General features: G+C 43.6%; 1 protein-coding gene across 1 annotated transcript; it reads left to right on the top strand.

Moving 5' to 3' along the window:
* Positions 1–6261: 6261 nt before the first annotated feature.
* On the top strand, positions 6262–15852 carry LOC124001865 (NADH dehydrogenase [ubiquinone] iron-sulfur protein 8, mitochondrial-like). The gene is made up of 7 exons (XM_046308992.1): positions 6262–6340; positions 7198–7242; positions 7498–7563; positions 7849–7938; positions 8282–8454; positions 14138–14266; positions 14634–15852. The coding sequence occupies exons 2-7, from the start codon at positions 7200–7202 to the stop codon at positions 14763–14765; spliced, it is 633 nt and encodes a 210-aa protein (XP_046164948.1). The 5' UTR covers positions 6262–6340; positions 7198–7199; the 3' UTR covers positions 14766–15852.
* The last annotated feature ends 808 nt before the right edge of the window (positions 15853–16660 follow it).

Consider the following 16660-nt stretch of genomic DNA (forward strand, 5'->3'; position numbering starts at 1 on the left):
TCTCACCTCTGAAAACATATCTCTCTCTCTCTCTCCTCATCTTGCTCCCTTTCATTCTCTCTGTTATGTTCTGTTAATTACGGATGTCCCCTTTAAGGAAGAAGCGCCCTTGGTCATGCGCAGTATTGTTCTATGTTATTCTGGTACTAACCTGTTTGAGTAAATGTGAAGCTCCAGTTCAATTGCTTGTATTCAGAGTCTTTCTTATTACATAAATAAGTACTAAGTGTTAAGACACTACACTCTCTGTCCCTCTCTCTCCTCATCTTGCTCCCTCTCATTCTGTCTCTCACCTCTGAAAACGTGTCTCTCTCTCTCTCCTCATCTTGCTCCCTCTCATTCTGTCTCTCACCTCTGAAAACGTGTCTCTCTCTCTCCTCATCTTGCTTCCTCTCATTCTGAAAACGTGTCTCTCTCTCTCTCTCCTCATCTTGCTCCCTCTCATTCTCTCTCTCCCTCTCTCTCTCCTCATCTTGCTCCCTCTCACTCTCTCTCTCCCTCTCTCTCTCCTCATCTTGCTCCCTCTCATTCTCTCTCTCCCTCTCTCTCTCCTCATCTTGCTCACCTCTCATTCTGTCTCTCACCTCTGAAGACGTGCATGGTGTCCCACAGGCTTCCTCTCCGTCTCAGCTTGGCTGGGCCGCTCCATCGTTGGCGACTCCTGTGTAGCCTCACCACTCCTCTTCTCCTCCTCCTCCTCCTCCTCTTTCCCCTCCTCTTCCTCTATGACGGACATTTTAGCATGCAACCTGACTGAATGTCGATCTTGATTGAGGTGCACCTGTCAACAAAAAAAATTGCACCATGATCACCCTACAAGAAGAGGGCGACTTCATTCTTAATCAATGTTAGATAGTTCGACAGGATGTCGATCTTGATTGAGGTTACCCTGTTATAACATAACTGTAAGAGGGAAATGATGCAATAATTGACTCATTATTTCATTAACGTTCGATAGTTCTTTGGAGTAAAAGAAAGAATACGAATGTAATTTCGACGGCATTAATGAGCAAGAAAGACTCACTAACGGCATTTCGCTCTCCACCTCTCTTTCTCCGTCGTCATCCTGAATCTCTCCATTTCCTCCCTTCTCCTCTCGACTCTCCTTCCAACTGCTCATCATCTTCTTGGTAAATTTATTCAGCTTTCCTCCCTTCATTTCCTTCATATTCGTGTGTTTCGACCCAAGCACACCCCCACCACCCCATGTTGCAGTGTCCTGAACCACAACTTCCTGTGTGCCCTCTAAACCCCCCCCCCCCCTAACAAACCTCCCTCCTCCGTGTTACTCCGAATCTCTGCAGGGGTTCTGGAGCTCTCGCTCCCATCTGCGATGTGTTCGCTAGGATCTGGTGGTTCTCTGACTCCCTCTGTCCTTGGAGGTACAGACTGGAAGCCAGGGGGGATGTCTCTCATTTCAGACCCAGAAGAGGCACTTCCATCTGGGATGTCCTGGGCTCTCCCCTCAGGTCCCTGGGGCAGAGATCTGTTTTTGCGTGGAGGTTTTGGTATAAGTGGCTTGGGTGGGGTCAATTCCAACGGTTTGGGTATCCCCATTACCCCCATCCCCACTGGCTCAGAGGATTCAGGGGGCGCCCTATATCCTTTCCCCTCAGATTGGAAGGGTCCTGTGTTGCCATGGACACAGTCGTCTCCAACTGCTGCACCCCCTCACCCCTCTGTTCTGTAGAGCCCAGAGTAAAATCCAGAATGGGCTGTGAGAATCGGCGTTCTGACTTGAGGACAATAGCATATCCTCCTCCTGGCCTCCAGGCCCTCTCCCATGCCCTGTAGGCCTCAGCTCACAGCCTGGGCCCTCGCCTACCACTCCCCCCCACACAGGAGCACTCCGGCTAGGGTCGAGGGCTGGTGGAGGGGGCGGTGGCCCTGTAGGGTTTAGCGGTGGTTTAGCCCTCTTGGGGGCAACGGGGGGAAGCGGGGGTCTGCGTCCAGGCCAGGGGGACAGGGTAGCAATTGCCTTCCCTCCCATCTGGGAATCACAGAGGGGGTTTCGCTGGTTTCCTCCTCCTCCTCGTTGCCCAGTTTTTCCAATCCTGCATCCAAAAATGGAATACCGGAATTCCCCTCTTCTCTTTCTGAATCCCTGTCTGATGATTCCGGATCGTTGTCCCTTTCAGTCGGAACATTCAATTGTGGATCCTTGTCATCATCAACACAATCACCATCATCATCCTCAATCACTGCGGCAAGCTTTCCTTTGCATTTGAGCTCTGCATTATTATGGCCATGAGGGGTCACATAGAATCCCCTGTCTGTTTCCACTGAGGTTCTGAAGAAGAAGCCAGTAGCTTTTGGAAAGAAAACGCCACAGGCTTTTGGCGGTGAAGAACAGTTGAATTGTCTGTATTTATCACCACTCACCGTTTTGAAACACTGAACAATAATACGCTAGCTGCACACATTCGATATACAGTGCCTTCGGGAAGCATTCATAACCCTTGACTTATTCCTCATTCTATTGTGTTACAGCCTGAATTCAAAATGTGGAAATATATGTTCTTTCTTTATGAGGATAACCAAAGAAAGACAAAATGTAGTGGTTTAACTTACTCAATTGTAGTCATATTTCTCTAAACATAATTTAAGTTCTTGCAACAACTTGCCAAGTGGCTCCATTTTTCGAGGACTGTGGGTATTTCAAAAATGTTTCACTTTATGATTATTTTACACAATGTCGAATAACATTTACACTTACGCTGTTATCCAGAGCAGCTTACAGTTAGTACATTTATCTTAAGATAGCTAGGTGGGACAACCACATTATCTCAGTCATTGTAAGTACATTTTCCTAAATAAAGTAGTTAGTAAGAAAAGCGCTAGCAATGCTAGTACGGAAAAAAAGTCAAGTGCGAGTGTCAATTCGATAAAAGGCCAGGGGTGGGGTGGGTGGTGCTGTGGGATTATTTAAGATAGTCTTTGAAGAGGTAGGGTCTCAGACGTTTTCGGAAGATGAAGCTTGTTCCACAACTGGGGTGCCAGGACAGACAAGAGCTTTGACTGGGCTGAGTGGGAGCTGACCTCCAGTAGAGGTGGGAGGGCCAGGAGACCAGAGGTGTCAGAACTCGGGTTGGGGTGTAGGGTTTGAGCATAGCCTGGAGGTAGGGAGAGACAATTCCCCTTGCTGCTCTGTAGGCAAGCACCACGGTCTTGTAGTGGATGCGAGCTTCTACTGGAAGCCAGTAGAGTGTGCGGAGGAGGGGGGCGACATGGGAGAACTTGAAATGGTTGAACACCAATCAGGCTGCTGTGTTCTGCAACAGTTGCAGGAATTTAATAGCACAAGTGGGGAGCCCAGCCAACAGCAAGTTTCAGTAGTTCAGAGAGGAGATGTCTGTATTAGGACCTGCACCACTTCCTGTGTGAGTTAAGGTCGCACTCTATGAATGTTGTAGAGCATGAACCTGCAGGAGCGAGTCACTGCTTTGTTTGCAGAGAACGACAGGGTGTTGTCCAGGGTCACGCCAAGGTTCTTTGCACTCTGGGAGGAGGACACAGTGGAGTTGTCAACCATGATGGAGATGTCTTGTAGCGGGCAAGCCTTCCCTGGGAGGAAGAGCAACTCAGTCTTGTCAAGGTTGAGCTTGAGGTGGTGGGCTGACATCCAAGCTGAGATGTGTGCCAGGCACGCAGAGATGCGTGTCAGCACCTGGGTGTCAGTAGGTGTCGTCAACATAGCGATAATAGGAGAGACCACGTGAGGATATGACGGAGCCAAGTGACTTGGTGTATAGAGAGAACAGGGCCTATAACCGAGCCCTGGGGGACACCATTAGTGAGATCAGGAGAGGAGGGTACGATGGTTCACTGTGTCAAAGGCGGCAGATAGATCTAGGAGGATGAGAACAGAGGAGAGATAGTCAGCTTTAGCAGTGTGGAGAGCCTCCATGACGCAGAGGAGAACGATCTAGGGTGAGTGACCCGTCTTGAAGCCTGACTGGTAAGGTTCAAGAAGAATGTTCTGAGAGATAATGAGAGAGTTGGTCATAGATATCACGCTCAAGTGTTTTGGAAAGAAAAGAAAGAAGGGACACCAGTCTATAGTTTGATGTCAGAGGGGTCGAGTGTTGGTTTCTTGAGGAGGGCTCTGGCTATCTTGAAGTCAGTGGTCAGAGATTAGATGATGAGAGAATTGAGGAATGGAAGAAGGTCTCCAGAGATGGTCTGGGGAAAGGGAGAAGGTGGGGTCGAGCGGGTAGGTAGTTGGGCAGCCGGACATGACCCATCGCAGGATTTCATCTGGAATGTATGTTTGAAATTAAGTATATTTGTATATCAGTATTAAGCAGCTTGTTGTGCCATGAGGTGTAATGCATCATGATGATTGGATAACAAAACCATCTTGTAAATTGTCATTTAATTATGAGATGGATACATTAGTGTAAAATTGAGTGTAAAAGGTAACTTGGATTTAAAACATCACATTGAAAGTTTTCTGCAGTTTATGCTTTTCATCATTGTTGCAATCATAAAGGTTATAACATACAAATATCTTAAGGAATTTTGGGGCAACACAGAGGAAGCCATGACCCAAAATGTCAATACAGGTGAGTGCTTTTTCACCATTGACCTATAGGGGGTGCTGAAATGGACCTATATCAGGTTTTGTTCAGAGTGAAAAATGATATAAGTGTGGAGGGAGTTGAAAGTCCGTGTTGCCCAGCAACAACCCCAAAACATCATTGCTCTAGAGGAGATCTGCTTGGAGGAATGGGCCAAAATACCAGCAACAGTGTGTGAAAACCTTGTGAAGACTTACAGAAAACGTTTGACCTCTGTCATTGCCAACAAAGGGTATATAACAAAGTATTGAGATAAACTTTTGTTATTGACCAAATACTTATTTTCCACCATAATTTGCAAATAAATTCATTAAAAATCCTACAATGTGATTTTCTTTTCTCATTTTGTCTGTCATAGTTGAAGTGTACCTATGATGAAAATTACAGGCCTCTCTCATATTTTTAAGTGGGAGAACTTGCACAATTGGTGGCTGACTAAATACTTTTTTGCACCACTGTAATTTATTTTGTTGTCAATCTTTCCAATTCCAACGTTATCGTGCTTGTCAGCACAGGCTCTGAGAATAACAACTTTCTACTGGTCTAGAACAGAGCAAGTCCCGCCTCCCGCAAGTCCTGATTGGCACAGTAGAAGATGGGGTTCAACTCGCAGTCCAGGTAGAGCATCACCGGCGACAGGTTCTCCGCCAATCAGGTGCAGGGGATAGGTCCAGTCTAACCAGGAGTATCAGCTGAGAGGGGTCAGATTGACGAAGGGGACCCAGTATCTACAGGGAAACCGACCCCTACACTGAGAAAGAGATTTCAAGCTTTTATATATATGGGCTCTGCCTCTATCAGCAGATAGAGCTTGTTTGTACTATGACATTTGTAAAAGAGTGCCACCATCAAGCAGGTATATGTAAAGTTAAACACATTCACAGAAGTAAACTACAGTCAGAACACTGGATAAAAAGAGGATATACGAGTCCTTAGTTGGATCTCCTAACAGTAACTCAGGGAGAGAAGTGTGTGTATGTGAGAGATAGAGAAGTCACGCTCAGAGTTAATAACAATTACCTATAGGATTTTTACCAGTAGTACCAGACAGTTCCCAATGACCCCCAGCACCATCTCCATGCTCAGAACTGCCAACAGCACTGACCTCTCAACCCTCGTCCACGACTGCTCCAACACTACTGCTGTACTGTTGGCCCACTCGTTCACTGAGCGATGGAGAAGAGAAAGAACAGTGATTATAACTTATAAAGATATAAATGAATTCAGTCAATTACTGTAGGTTAGTCAAATTATACAATCTTGAAAGCCTCACAACGTGTAGAAAAAGCATTGATATTATAGAATAATTAATGTAATTGTAATACAGTAGCGTATTTACTTTTAAGACGGATATTTAGTCCACAACCATGAGGAGATAGAGGGAGTTATGAATGGGAGAGTGAAGATTACACAAAGCGACGTCACCAAAAACACCTTCTCCAATTAATACTATCCTGCTTCATTTGCTAGCAAATGCCATATCAAGCATTGGTGTGTGTGTCTGTAAAATATCACTACTACATACTGAATGGAGCACAATCAATTCAAAACAACAACGATGCATTTAATAATTTCACGTAGCACTGTATTTTAGTATAGAAAATCATATTCTTAAACTTTTGAACTTGCCACATCAAACATGGCGACTTTTTGACGTTCAACACGAGATCTCTGTCATAACGTTATTTTACTTCCTGCCCACGCCGATTGCACTTCCGAATTCGTCCGCTGTTCTGGTTTAGAAGGCCAAATAGCGACAGGTCAGTGAGTTTCAAGTTATTTTATCAACTACATCATTATTTGCACTGATTTTAAATATATTTTACAACAATATATATTTTTACAATAATATATTTTATATTTATACCTACTTTTGGTGCTTGTATGACCGCTGTTTTTACAGCTAAGCGACATAACGTCAGTCATTGGAAAAGTCCTTGAGGATGGTATGGCTAACCGGTTGCTAGCCGGCTCGCTAATACCTATCTAACAAGCATTTGTCATAGTGTATAACGTTTTGGTATTTAGCTTATTGTGAGTGAGACATTTTGCTACAATATATCATGTCACGGGGCCTGGGTCACCTGGGTAGACGGTTGACTTTTGTTTTCGGGGAGAACAGTCTTGCTAGAACACTTATGTCCTCAACTCGCGAGATAACGTACTGGCTAACCTATGCTGTCAACAGATATTCAGCAGTGTAGTAGCTTCTCTCGCATCGCATGCTGTCATCACAAGGACCAGCTGAGCGCTGACATAAGGGTCATAATGATCATCACACATTAATGATTTTCTTAACAAGCACAAATACGAACCTGTTAGCTATGGAACTTAGTTAGCTATGTACCTATTTCTTGACCAGGCACATCTTTACATTATGTCATGACAAACAAAGTAAGACCAATGCCGGTTTTCTGAATGAGTGCATTATACTGTATTATCTGGCAATAGATTTCACATTGTCGGTTTAATAGATCAGTGACCCTTTACAAATAAATATTGGCCCATTTTTGTGCATAGACCCTGTATTGCACCTGTTCTGTGTCACATGGTTAATAATAACATGTTTCTGTTTCTTTCTCTACCTCTTTCTTCCTGTGGCATTGGAATTTTCCAGGCATGTCTGCAGCGTTGCGTGTACTATATTCTGTGTCCCGGCCAGGTAAGACCTCACCTGAAGAGGGAGGGATGGAAATATGGATGGATATTGATGATGTGGTGCACTGCTTTATTGATAGGAAAGTCAAATTGGTCATCAACAGTTCACATTTAGGCTCTACTCAGTTATTTGGGGTAACTGTGGTTACAGATACTTGCTAATTGTTGACCTCTTGTGGTGAAAACATTTCCCTGGTCGTGCCATTCCATCCTCTGCCTTATGTCATAATTTTACTCCTTTCTTCTTTTTTTTTCACAGGCACCATTGCGGCTGGACACAATCTTGTGCGTCCAATCAGTCTGTCGGCCCAGAGAGAGGGATTCAGTAAGTACGGCCTCTTCCACCGGCTCTCAAGGCACGTTAGTTTTGCATCACTGGGTACCCCGGGTGGGCGGCATTTGCACATTCCATTAGTCCTCAAGGGACATCCCCCACCCATCCGGGGCACCGGGAAATTCAAAACGAGCACACCCAGTGTCTCAAATACACCTGACCACTGCATTCCCCACACAGCTGCACTTTCTTTGCCTTTGATTAGTATGAATGTTCAGACACACACTCAACATTAATATCACTCTTTCTCCCTCTCTTCCGTCCCTCTCTTTGTAGAGTATGTGAATGCTCAGGATCTGCCCACAGACATGAAGTCCATAACAGACAGAGCTGCTCAGACTCTGCTATGGACAGAGCTCTTCAGAGGTCAGTTTCACTCCTGACTCTTCGTGACACCAACCCCCATGTCTGAAATGGTGCTATATTCCCTATATAGTCCACTACTTTTGACCAGGGCCCATAGGGTGTCATTTCAGACACAGCCACTGAATAACCTGGTCCCAGATTTTTTTGTTGGTATTTTGGAAACTCCTATGACAACTTTCATAGGAGTTCACAAGAGGGCACCAAAAGATCAGGGACCAGCCTTGCAAGGACTGTGATAAAGGCTACATACTGACAAAGTAGTCTTTACCTGAACTCTGTACTTGTACCGTGCCATTTTGGATGCAGCCGGTGCAGTGTATAACATCACTTCCTGCTCCGCCAGGATTGGGCATGACCATGAGCTACCTGTTCAGAGAGCCGGCCACCATAAACTACCCGTTTGAGAAGGGGCCCCTGTCTCCCCGTTTCCGTGGTGAGCACGCCCTGCGCAGGTACCCCTCTGGAGAGGAACGCTGCATCGCCTGCAAGCTGTGTGAAGCCATCTGCCCTGCCCAGGTACATAGAAACACACCTGTTGTGGCCTGTTGCACCAGTCGGGCGTAAAAATGTGGTCTTAAATGCTAGGTCAAGCGTAGCTACGTCAGACTTTGTGATCAGAATTTCCACCTGTTGCACCAACTTAAAATAAGACTCGTCGTAGCTAAGTCCCGTGTAAGCAATGTGCGTTCATGAGATTTAATGCTTCATAATCAGGGATGCAATCGAGTCACTTTTCGGCACAATTCGGCGTTTTGAAACCAAAATAGATGACGTACGTGATTCGTGTAGAGACGATGAGAAAAGTTTGGTGGGGGTGACTTTGGATCACTACTGGCTGGATCACTACTGGCTGTAAGCGAACGAGTGATGCGCGTTTTGGAGCAATACTGTCTGTATCCAAGGCTCAGCCAATCGTTCACGTAACAGAATGCATCGCAGCACGTGACTGAAGAGGGAAGAGAGAACCAACTTGTCAGTTACAGTATCGGCGCATGCTCTGGAAAGGCAGCTTGCCAGTTACAGCAGCGCGTCCCCTGAACGATAACAAAGAGGTAATGTTAGGTGAGAAGCCTGACCACGGAGACAGGGGGTGAGAAGGTGAAGTGTACAGTCGTGGCCAAAAGGTTTGAGAATGACACATATTAACTTCCACAATGTTTGCTGCTTCAGTGTCTTTAGATATTTTTGTCAGATATTACTATGGAATACTGAAGTATAATTACAAGTGTTTCATAAGTGTCAAAGGCTTTTAATTGACAATTACATGAATTTGATGCAAAGAGTCAATATTTGCCGTGTTGACACTACTTTTTCAAGACCTCTGCAATCTGCCCTGGCATGCTGTCAATTAACTTCTGGGCCACATCCTGACTGATGGCAGCCCATTCTTGCATAATCAATGCTTTGAGTTTGTCAGAATTTGTGGGTTTTTGTTTGTCCACCTGCCTCTTGAGGATTGACCACAAGTTCTCAATGGGATTAAGGTCTGGGGAGTTTCCTGACCATGGACTCAAAATATCTATGTTTTGTTCCCCGAGCCACTTAGTTATCACTTTTGCCTTTATGGCAAGGTGCTCCATCATGCTGGAAAAGGGATTGTTCATCACCAAACTGTTCCTGGATGGTTGGGAGAAGTTGCTCTCCGAGGATGTGTTGGTACCATTCTTTATTCATGTCTGTGTTCTTAGGCAAAATTGTGAGTGAGCCCACTCCCTTGGCTGAGAAGCAACCCCACACATGAATGGTCTCAAGATGCTTTACTGTTGGCATGACACAGGACTGATGGTAGCGCTCACCTTGTCTTCTCCGGACAAGTTTTTTTACGGATGCCCCAAACAATCGGAAAGGGGATTCATCAGAGAAAATGACTTTACCCCAGTCCTCAGCAGTCCAATCATTGTACCTTTGCAGAATATCAGTCTGTCCCTGATGTTTTTCCTGGAGAGAAGTGGCTTCTTTGCTGCCCTTCTTGACCACCAGGCCATCCTCCAAAAGTCTTTGCCTCACTGTGCGTGCAGATGCACTCACACCTGCCTGCTGCCATTCTTGAGCAAGCTCTGTACTGGTGGTGCCCCGATCCCGCAGCTGAATCAAATTTAGGAGATGGTCCTGGCGCTTGTTCGACATTCTTGGGCATCCTGAGGCCTTCTTCACAACAATTGAACCGCTCTCCTTGAAATTCTTGATGATTCGATAAATGGTTGATTTAGGTGCAATCTTACTGGCAGCAATATCCTTGCCTGTGAAGCCCTTTTTGTGCAAAGCAATGATCATGGCACGCGTTTCCTTTTAGGTAACCATGTTTGACAGAGGAAGAACAATGATTCCAAGCACCACCCTCCTTTTGAAGCTTTCAGTCTGTTATTCGAACTCAATCAGCATGACAGAGTGATCTCCAGCTTTGTCCTCGTCAACACTCACACCTGTGTTAACGAGAATCACTAACATGATGTCAGCTGGTCCTTTTGTGGCAGGGCTGAAATGCAGTGGAAATATTTTGGGGGGGATTCAGTTCATTTGCAAGGCAAAGAGAGACTTTGCAATTCATCTGACCACGCTTCATAACATTCTGGAGTATATGCAAATTGCCATCATACAAACTGAGGCAGCAGACTTTGTGAAAATTAATATTTGTGTCATTCTCAAAACTTTTGGTCACGACTGTACTTCATGATTTGTAACCGAAAAACAACTGGCATTTGGAAAGTTTGAGGTGAGGGAGAAGGTGTGGCTTGTTAAGTATCTTGCTAGCTGGATCAAATTCTTCGTTAGCTAGCCAGAGACATGTTGAGCAAAATTTTCCAACTTATCTGATCAAATAATTGAGTTTATGGTGTGAAAATGTGCTTGCTAATAAAGTCAGACCGCTATTAACATTTAGTAACCTAACCAATTCGCTATAGTATTAACTGGTCTACGACTCCTTGCTGTTATAACGTTTTAGTTGCTTACTGGACCCTGGCAATCTGTGTGAAATGTTAACTAGCTAACTGCTATCTGTGAGCTAATGTTTTCCCTCTACAGTTTATAGTTCGTTTTCAGAATGAGATAATTAGGTGAATGAAGCATTGCTTCTTAAACAAGTGGATTCAGGGATCATGTGTAGCTGGGCCTGGCTTAAGCTGGATGCCACTATAGAGGTGAAGGAACACCACACACTTTCCCTCTTTCTCACTTTTTCAATACAGTGGATGAAAAGGGTTATGCCAGGTGTACTCTCTGCCTGAAAGAGATCAATTATGCCAACAAAGGGTATCATGCTCTGTTGCTGGCACATTGTAGAACAGATGTCCACAGGCAGAAAGTGTACAATATGCAGTGTAGCCAAAGATACTGCTTTTGTTGTGTTGAATTTGACAGTAGCACTTGCGAGTTAGGGGGGGGATTATTACACTTTTTTTTACCCGGTGAACGTTGTTTTTTTGCACACTTGAAGCCATGTGGACTTGATCGACGTCTACTATAGTGGCCACTATAATAGAGCAAAAATAGAATGCCTGTTTGTTTCATTCTATTTCTACTTTAAGATTTTTTTTTTCCCAAGTGCAATTTTTAAATGTGTGTGGTCACAAGCATTCTATTATAAAGGCTGTCATGGATAACTGCAGTATTAGCGTATTGTTTTTTTTCTATAGACGTGAGTGTAATTTACAGTAAAGTCTAGGCAACAAATAATATTGGGTTGCTTTCTTTAAAAAATGTTAGCTCTGAGTTAGATTCACGTCAACCATTTTTTTATTTTACACACAGAGACTGATCATGTAGATCATATTCTTTGTTGTTTAATTAGTTAAAACCTGCATTTCCCCCTAGCAGGGATTGTTTTGTATCCCTGCATGATGGTTGCGAGGCAGCGCCTGTTACTAGGCTCTTACCGTCCTCGTGGCAGTTCTAAACTTTGCAAGTCTTCTTCTTATTGGTGTCCTTTAGTAGTGGTTTCTTTGCAACAATTTGACCATGAAGGCCTGATTCACGCAGTCTCCTCTGAACAGTTGATGTTGAGATGTGTCTGTTACTTCAACTCTGAAGCATTTATTTGGGCTGCAATTTCTGAGGCTCTAATGAACTTATCCTCTGCAGCAGAGGTAACTCTGGTTCTTCCATTCCTGTGGCGGTCCTAGTGAGAGCCAGTTTCATCATTGCACTTGATGGTTTTTGTGACTGCACTTGAAGAAACTTTTTTGAAGAAATGCATTCCAGGTGACTACCTTGTGAAGCTGTTTGAGCAAATGCCAAGAGTGTGCAAAGCTGTCATCAAGGCAAAGGGTGGCTATTTGGAGAATCTCAAATATAGAATGTATTTTTGATTTGTTTAACACTGTTTTGGTTACTACATGATTCCATATGTGTTAATTCATAGTTTTGATGTCTTCTCTATTATTCTAGAATGTAGAAAATATTTTTTTTAATTAAGAAAAACCTTTGAATGAGTAGGTGTTCTAAAACTTTTGACCGGTAGTGTGTGTGTGCTTCCTTACCAATTGACCATAGCCACTGCCCAAGCCTGAAGCAGTTTTTTCCCCGGACGCATACAGTCCACATTCTAAGTTCCCAAATTCAATGAGATCCAGGGATATGATGCAAAAGGTTTGTTGTTCTTATATTTAAAAAAAAAGATTCTCCAATCAACTTAAAGAATAGATTACATGACATGTATAGTCAAGACTATACTTCTCCCGTGTCTTTCAAGAACTCCCCTCCCCCCAAAGGCCCAACTAGTTATTAAATAAAGGAAATAAAAAAAATGCAAATAACAAATACTTCCTGCCTTTGTCCTATCACCAACACATTTACCACAGTACAATGAATGGGTGCCAAAAATTAACTTGCACTAATACCAATGGAATGTATCTCAATCAGGTAAATATAAATCATAAAGGATTGTACCTAATTTCATCATATACATTAATGTACATGGAGCTCTGTATATTCTGTATTTTATACAAATATGTCTAAATTGTCTCGAACACTGGTTACAATACAAATTCAACACCACCATTTTTTTTGTTGCTTTTAATCAACACAAATGCAATTCTCATTTAACAAATTCAACATTAGACTCCTAAACTGCCCTAGCGACACCGGGGAATCAAGATGCAGTTCTGCAGTTTATTTTTAAAATTGGGGGCATTAAAACCTAATTCAGTGGAGAGACCAGAGGAACCTTGAGTGAACTGGTTTGATATCTTATGTTTTGATACTTTCACAACGAAGCTAGGTAAATCAGAGGCGTGTGTAGTCAGAGATTTTTGAACAAACAAGGAATAGTGAAGTGGTCTACGGTACTTTAATGAGGACCAGCCAGCCTTTTGATACAGGATGCAGTCGTGCGTATTAAATGTAAATGCCAAGATATTTGTAGGCGGGAAACCTATCTTTTAGTCAAGACGACAACTCTATTATTTAGCACTCAGACCATTTTGATAGCATGTATATGAAGCATATAACAAGTTGATGATTTTTCTATTTACTTTACATAGTAGCTTACTCCCGACCAAAAGCCTGTGACTTGTCCGATGTGATTTTGTTTCACTCAATCTCCGTCTGCATATTTGGTTAATTGGTCTCGGGCTGAGCAAATAAGTGTTGGCAGCTCATTTATTCGTTTGCTCATCTAGCACTGATCGGAAGCATTTAGCGTGGTATAATGTTGCCCAAATCTAGTGTTATTTAGCTAATGACTCGTGCGTAGGCAACTCCAAAAGTGAGTGGAGGTTGTGAAATACGAACGCGAGATTCACATGCTTTTGAAAATGGAGGACTATTAATTTCTAATCGGTATCGTGATGAAGATCGTCTCAATTTAACACCATACTCCGGCTCCTTACTAGACAGCTCATAGACTGCTGACGCCCAGGTGGTGCAACGGGTATGATTTCTTTGTTCGGCGTTAAATGCATTTTACGTCTGAGTAGAGCTACGACCAACTGGAGCAACCATATCCTGTAGTGTTTACACAACGGTACTATTCACATCTGCATATCCCTACCATTCCCAGGGCATTAAAACACCTGCACTTTGCAATGTAAATACATTCATGGCTGCGCAGATCCCTACATAGTGCACCCTATAGGCCCTGGTCAAAAGAAGTGCACCATTTACAGAATATGGTGCCATTTGGGACTAATCCTATGTCTGCTATACCACAACACCTTAAGGCTCACTGCCATAAACATGATTTACCCCCCCCAATGCATAGGCCATCACCATTGAGGCAGAGCCCCGTTCGGACGGCAGCAGGAGGACAACGCGCTACGACATCGACATGACCAAATGTATTTACTGTGGCTTCTGCCAAGAGGCCTGTCCTGTTGATGCCATCGTGGAGGTGAGCAAAACCTTCTACACCTCTACTGTGGTCGGTGTCCCAAATGGCACCCTATTCCCTACTGAGTGCACTACATTTCACCAAAGGTAGTGCACTATGTAGGTTAAAGAGTGCCCCTCTATCATAGCTTCCTCTGTAGATGTTTGGATGTTCAAATTCCTGTGACTGAGGTTGGCGTGAAGGACCTGTAAAACTATTTGGTGTGGTGTCCCCCCGCCCCCCTCTCTCTCTCTCTCTCCTCTCTCCTCTCTCCTCTCTCCTCTCTCCTCTCTCCTCTCTCCTCTCCTCTCCTCTCTCCTCTCTCCTCTCTCCTCTCTCCTCTCTCCTCTCTCCTCTCACCTCTCTCTCACCTCTCTCTCTCCCTCAGGGCCCCAACTTTGAGTTTTCCACAGAGACCCATGAGGAGCTGCTCTACAACAAAGAGAAACTGCTCAACAACGGAGACAAGTGGGAGGCCGAGATCGCTGCCAACATACAAGCTGATTACCTCTATCGATAGACAGGCTGGCGCACACACACACACACACACACACACACCGATAGACTGAACCACCGTGCTCTGTTGATAACCATGAAACACACACAGATGCGGTAAGACAAACTGGCACACACATTGTATAGATATCCTTCAGCCTCTTTGACACAGACACACGTCCATCCATACTGTACTGTTGATCCAGATCAGTGTTCACACCAAGACCTGTTTCCAGAGAAACAGTGCTGTCTGGATATCTATATTGCATATACTGCATAGATATTGAATGTGACTTGGATTATTGGGACAAAATAAACAGCAGGGAGCCACAGCTCTCTAGAACCAGGTCTATGTGGACCACTGTCAAAATAAGCTCAGCTCACCCACAGAGAGATGCACCCTCGGTCTCCTGTACCGGCAGCCAGCCCACAGATACCTATCCTGGGGCACATTCAATAGGGATACGTTGTGGAAATTTTCATAAAGAAATGACATCAATAGAGTTGACATGATTCTTTATTCTACTTGTCAATGAGGCATGTTTGTTCTACATACCATATGTCTGAACGTTCCACAACGCTGTGCCCTGCAGAACGCACCCCTGATGTCTATGCTCAACAGTACTGTTTATCTGATTCGAGGTAAGATATTGCCCCAAACCACAGATTTAGGATCAGATCAAATTAACTTGAACCAGTAGGGACAAGAGAAAAAAATCTGACCATGTGTTAGTGGTTCGGGACAACTACCTACTCTGTGTCCCAAATGGTACCTTACCTCCTATATAGTGCACTACCTTTGACCAGGGCCCATAAGACTGGTCAACAGTAATACACTATATAAGGAATAGGGTGGCTTTTGGGACGCAGTCCTACTCTGTTTTAAGGGCGGCGTGTTATCATTTTGTCCGAGAGTAATACACAACCAGTTGGCACATGATACTCTGGCTCTATTATAATTATTATTATTATCCTCAAACTAGAGAATATATTAGCCTGCTGCAAACACAAAGTTACATGGGGGTTTGTTGTCATGATAATTGTACAAAGGTGAAGTACTTGTGGACTTGAAATTATGAAGAATAAATATTGTTCTGTCCTAAGTTTTAAAATGGCCTGCAGCGTTGTCTTTTAAAGTCCCATTGAAGTCAAAGGTGTGATTTTCCTGTGTTTTTATATTTTCACACTGAGGTTAGAAGAGTACTGTGGAATTGATAATGCCCTTTTAGTGTAATAGCTGTTTGAAAAGACTGCATGTTTCCAGGTGGTAAATTAGTTATACAGTGCATTCGGGAAGTATTCATTCCCTTTGACTTTATCCAGATTTTGTAACGTTAAAGCCTTATTCTAAAATTGATCAAATATTTTTTTCTCAATGACAAAGCGAAAACAGGTTTTTATAAATGTTTGCACATTTATAAACAAGTACCTTATTTACATAAGTATTCAGACCCTTTGCTATGATACTTGAAATTGAGCTCGGGTGCATCCTGTTTCCATTCATCAATGTTGACATGTTTCTATAACTTGATTGGAGTCCACCTGTGGTAAATTCAATTGATTGGACATGATTTGGAAAGGCACACACTTGTCTATGTAAGGTCCAAACAGTTGACTGTTGTCATGACTCCTTGGTGAGGATAAAAGGTGACAGAGGAGAGGGGGAGGAGGAGTTGGTACTTAAGAACCAGTTGTAAATTTAGAGAGAACTTTCTCTTTCTGGCCTGCAGTATTGGGAAAGAAATCCCTTTGTTACAGAGTGTGGCCCGCCTAAAAGGTCTAACGGCCAAAGAAGAACTTTGGAACAATTTTTCTAACATAAAGAATGTGGGAAATGGTCAGTGGGGACTTCAAGAATAAACCTGCCGCATTGTATATTTTGTGATGTTATATCAAGGTAACTGTAACTCTGAAAGTGTA

Source organism: Oncorhynchus gorbuscha, linkage group LG17, assembly GCF_021184085.1.
Source record: "Oncorhynchus gorbuscha isolate QuinsamMale2020 ecotype Even-year linkage group LG17, OgorEven_v1.0, whole genome shotgun sequence".
In the NCBI taxonomy this organism is placed as follows: domain Eukaryota; kingdom Metazoa; phylum Chordata; class Actinopteri; order Salmoniformes; family Salmonidae; genus Oncorhynchus; species Oncorhynchus gorbuscha.